The following is a 3,473-nucleotide window of genomic DNA, read 5'->3' as shown; positions in this document are numbered from 1 at the left end:
GGAAGAGCAAACAGCAAAGAAGGGAAAAAGGTCACTGAACTACTCTCAAAAACATTGTCACAGAAACAACACAGCGCTATAGATGGTGTCTCAGCGAGCAGAGCTACTACAGACCCTGCGCCTCGTTGGGTTCTAAAGAGCGCAGAGACAGAACCCGATGCCTCCCTCCTCCCCCACAGACAGCGCGCTGCCCCCGCGCTCCCCCTCGTCCCCCGCGCGGGGCTCCGCTCCCTCACCTGCACGGCCCAGTCGCCTTCTTCTTGCCCGAGGCCGGCCGAGCACAGCGAGCTCCGCTGCTCGGCCGCGCCCTGCGGCAGCCCGGCGGGGAAGCAGGGGAAGAGCGGCCCGAGGAAGCGGAACTCGCTGTCGACGGTGCCGGCGGCGAGGCGGACGTCGTAGACGTAGCTGCGGGGCAGGGAGCCGGCGCCGCTGTCGGCGGCGGAGCGCGGGAAGGCGGGCAAGGTCCCCGGCTCGCCCCGCCGGGCCCGCCGCACCTTGGCGGCCACGGCGGCCGCCGCGCCGGCCACGAAGAGCGCGGACACGCAGGCCAAGCAGACGCTGAGGTACAGGGTGAGGCGGCCGTCGGGCTCGGCGGCCGGCGCCTCTTCGCTCGCCCGCAGGCGGCCCTCGGAGAAGCCGTCGGCCAGGGCGACGGCGAGGGTGGCGCTGGCGGAGCGCGGCGGCCGCCCGCGGTCCCGCACCAGCACCACCAGCCTGTGCCGGGCCGCGTCGCGCTCGCCCACGGCCCGCGCCGTGCGCACCTCGCCGCTGTGCAGCCCCACGCGGAACAGCCCCGGCTCCGTCGCCTTGGCCAGCTCGTACGACAGCCACGCGTTCTGCCCCGCGTCCGCGTCCACCGCCACCACCTTGGCCACCAGGTAGCCCGCCCGCGCCCGCCGCGGCACCAGCTCGCCCAGCAGCGCCGCGCCGCCGTCGGCCGGCGGGTGCAGCACCACGGGCGCGTTGTCGTTCTCGTCCCGCACCAGCACCCGCAGCAGCGCCGTGGCGCTCCGCGGCGGCGAGCCCCCGTCGGCGGCGCGCACCGTCACCTCCACGGCGCGCACCTCCTCGTAGTCCAGCGGCCGCACCACGGACACGTCCCCGCTCTCGGCGTCCACCGACACGGCGGGCCGCTCCTCGCCCTCCTCCCGCACCAGCGCGTACCTCACGCGCCCGTTCGCGCCCGCGTCCGCGTCCGTCGCCTTCACGCTGCCGATCCGCACCGCGCCCGCCTCGTTCTCGCTCACCCACATGCTGTACGCCGCCTGCGTGAAGCGCGGCGCGTTGTCGTTCACGTCGCCGATCCGCACCCGCACGCTTTCGCGAGCGCTCAGCCGCGCCCGGCCCCGGTCCGCCGCCACGATGCTCACGTTGTACTCGGCCGTCGTCTCCCTGTCCAGGGCCGCGCTGGTGCGCAGCTCGTAGTGGTCGGCGAACGCGGCCGTCAGGCTGAACGGCACGTCGCCCTCGATGGCGCACTCCGTCCGCCCGTTGTCGCCGGAGTCGCGGTCTCGCACGCTCAGCAGGGCCACCACGGTGCGCGGCGGGGCGTCCTCGGGGATGGACGCGCTCACGGAGCTCAGCTCGATCTCCGGCGCGTTGTCGTTCACGTCCAGCACCTCCACGTGAACGCTGCTGTGTGCAGACAGACCACCACCATCTGTAGCTCTTACCACCAGTTCGTGGGTTCCTGCTTCCTCGAAATCTATGTTTCCTGAGATCCGGATATCTCCTGTCATAGAGTTCAGATCAAAGAGCCTGCGACTACGTTCAGAAGTCTGGGTAAATTCGTACCGCACTTTGCCGTTGGAGCCTTCGTCGGGATCCGCGGCCGACACCCGCACCACCAGCTGCCCCGGGGGGCTGTTCTCGGCCACGCGCACCTCGTACACCTCCCGCGAGAACACCGGCACGTTGTCGTTGGCATCCAGCACCACCACCCGGACTTCAGCCGTGCCCGACCTGGGCGGCGAGCCCCCGTCCACAGCCGTGAGCACCAAATGCAGCTCCTGCTGCTCCTCACGGTCTAAAGCCCTCTCAAGGACGAGCTCCGCGTTTCTGCCACCACTTTTCCCACTTCTCAAAGCTAGGGAGAAATGCGAGTTTGGAGAGAGACTGTAATTCTGCAAACCGTTCAGCCCCGCGTCTTCATCATGTGCTTTTTCTAGGGGAAACTTTGACCCGGGAGTTGCCGTTTCGAGTATCTCCAAAACCACCTCCTTCTGCGGGAACACGGGGGAGTTGTCGTTCACGTCCCGAACCTCCACCTCCCCGCGGATCAGCTGCACCGGGTTCTCAAAGAACAGCTTAAAGAAGAGCGCGCAGCTCTCGCTGTGCGGACAGATCCGCTCTCGGTCCAGCGTCTCCGTGAGCGTCAGGACGCCGCTGTGCGGATCGAGGCGGAAATGCTGCTCGCTCCCCTCGGACACCACGCGCGCCTTGCGAGCCGCCAGCTGGCTCGGAGAAAGCCCCAGGTCCCGGGCGACGTTGCCCACCGACGAGTCCCTCGCCATTTCCTCCGCCACGGAATAGCGCAGCGGTTCGGCCCCGCTCTCCCACACGCAAACGCACACGAGCCACAACAGCACTCGCCTCTCGCCGCCGCCGCTCCGTCTCCCGCTCGCCGTCCCGCTCCGCCACGGCCGGCCCTTCCCGGCGGCCTCCATGCCTCGCGGCCTTTCTCGCCGGCCCCGACGCACGGCGAGAGCTGCCGCTCGCCGACCGAAAGCCGCCGGACTTTCCCAGCGGCTCGGCCCCGAAGCCCCCGAGCGCCCGCCTCCGTGCCCCGCCGCCCTTCCCGAGCGGCTCGCGCGGCTCTGCTGGGCGCCTGCGCCTGAAAGCGCGCTGCGGCCAGAGGGAGCTGCCGCTCCGTGGCCAACATCCCCACCCAGCGGCGCAACGGCGAATTGCTCCTTCTCCGCCTTCTCACCGGCGCTGCCGATGCGGATGGAGTTCCCGGTTCCCATCTCCTTTCCTCTTGCACACACGATCCCAAAGCGCAATGTAAATATTCGCCGTGTTAGGCAGCAGGCTTACTGCCCGCTCACGCAGTGATGCTCTGGGTTATCGGTTGCCGAAATCTTTTGCTTCCTGTTCTTGGATTTCCCAAAATGTGGTGATTTTCCATGGGTGCATGGTTGCATTTTCCTCATTTTCTCATTTTTCCGTGAAAAATGGAAATAGTGAGAGGGCAGAGTCAGACACATACCAGTACTGAATAGGAGAACTGGTGCCTGAGAGCTTGCAGATGCTGTAAGGAAATGATTCACCAGCACTCCTGCTTGCTTTCACACTAGAACAATTATTCTATTCTAGGACAGAATCCTGATCATGTTGTCATCACATTGTGTTATCACACCTCACCCAATGGACCCAGGGCTCTAATTCTTCCCCTGCTGAGTGGCATCTTCCTTCCCTCAAATGACAAACGTAACCTCCCTTGCACCTATGCCAAAGTGTGTTGCCGCACAACA

General features: G+C 66.5%; 1 protein-coding gene across 1 annotated transcript; it reads right to left on the bottom strand.

The window, feature by feature from the left end:
• Positions 1-290: 290 nt before the first annotated feature.
• On the bottom strand, positions 291-2,966 carry LOC149915824 (protocadherin beta-15-like; the record flags this gene model as incomplete). The annotated part of the gene is made up of 1 exon (XM_090151068.1): positions 291-2,966. A coding segment is annotated over exon 1 (2,676 nt), but the record flags the coding sequence as incomplete, so codon positions are not given.
• Between the last annotated feature and the right edge of the window lie 507 nt (positions 2,967-3,473).

The sequence above is a fragment of the Phasianus colchicus genome, chromosome 15 (assembly GCF_987193195.1).
Source record: "Phasianus colchicus chromosome 15, bPhaCol1.hap1.1, whole genome shotgun sequence".
Taxonomy (NCBI): Eukaryota; Metazoa; Chordata; class Aves; order Galliformes; family Phasianidae; genus Phasianus; species Phasianus colchicus.
This window is presented reverse-complemented; position numbering and strand designations above follow the sequence as displayed.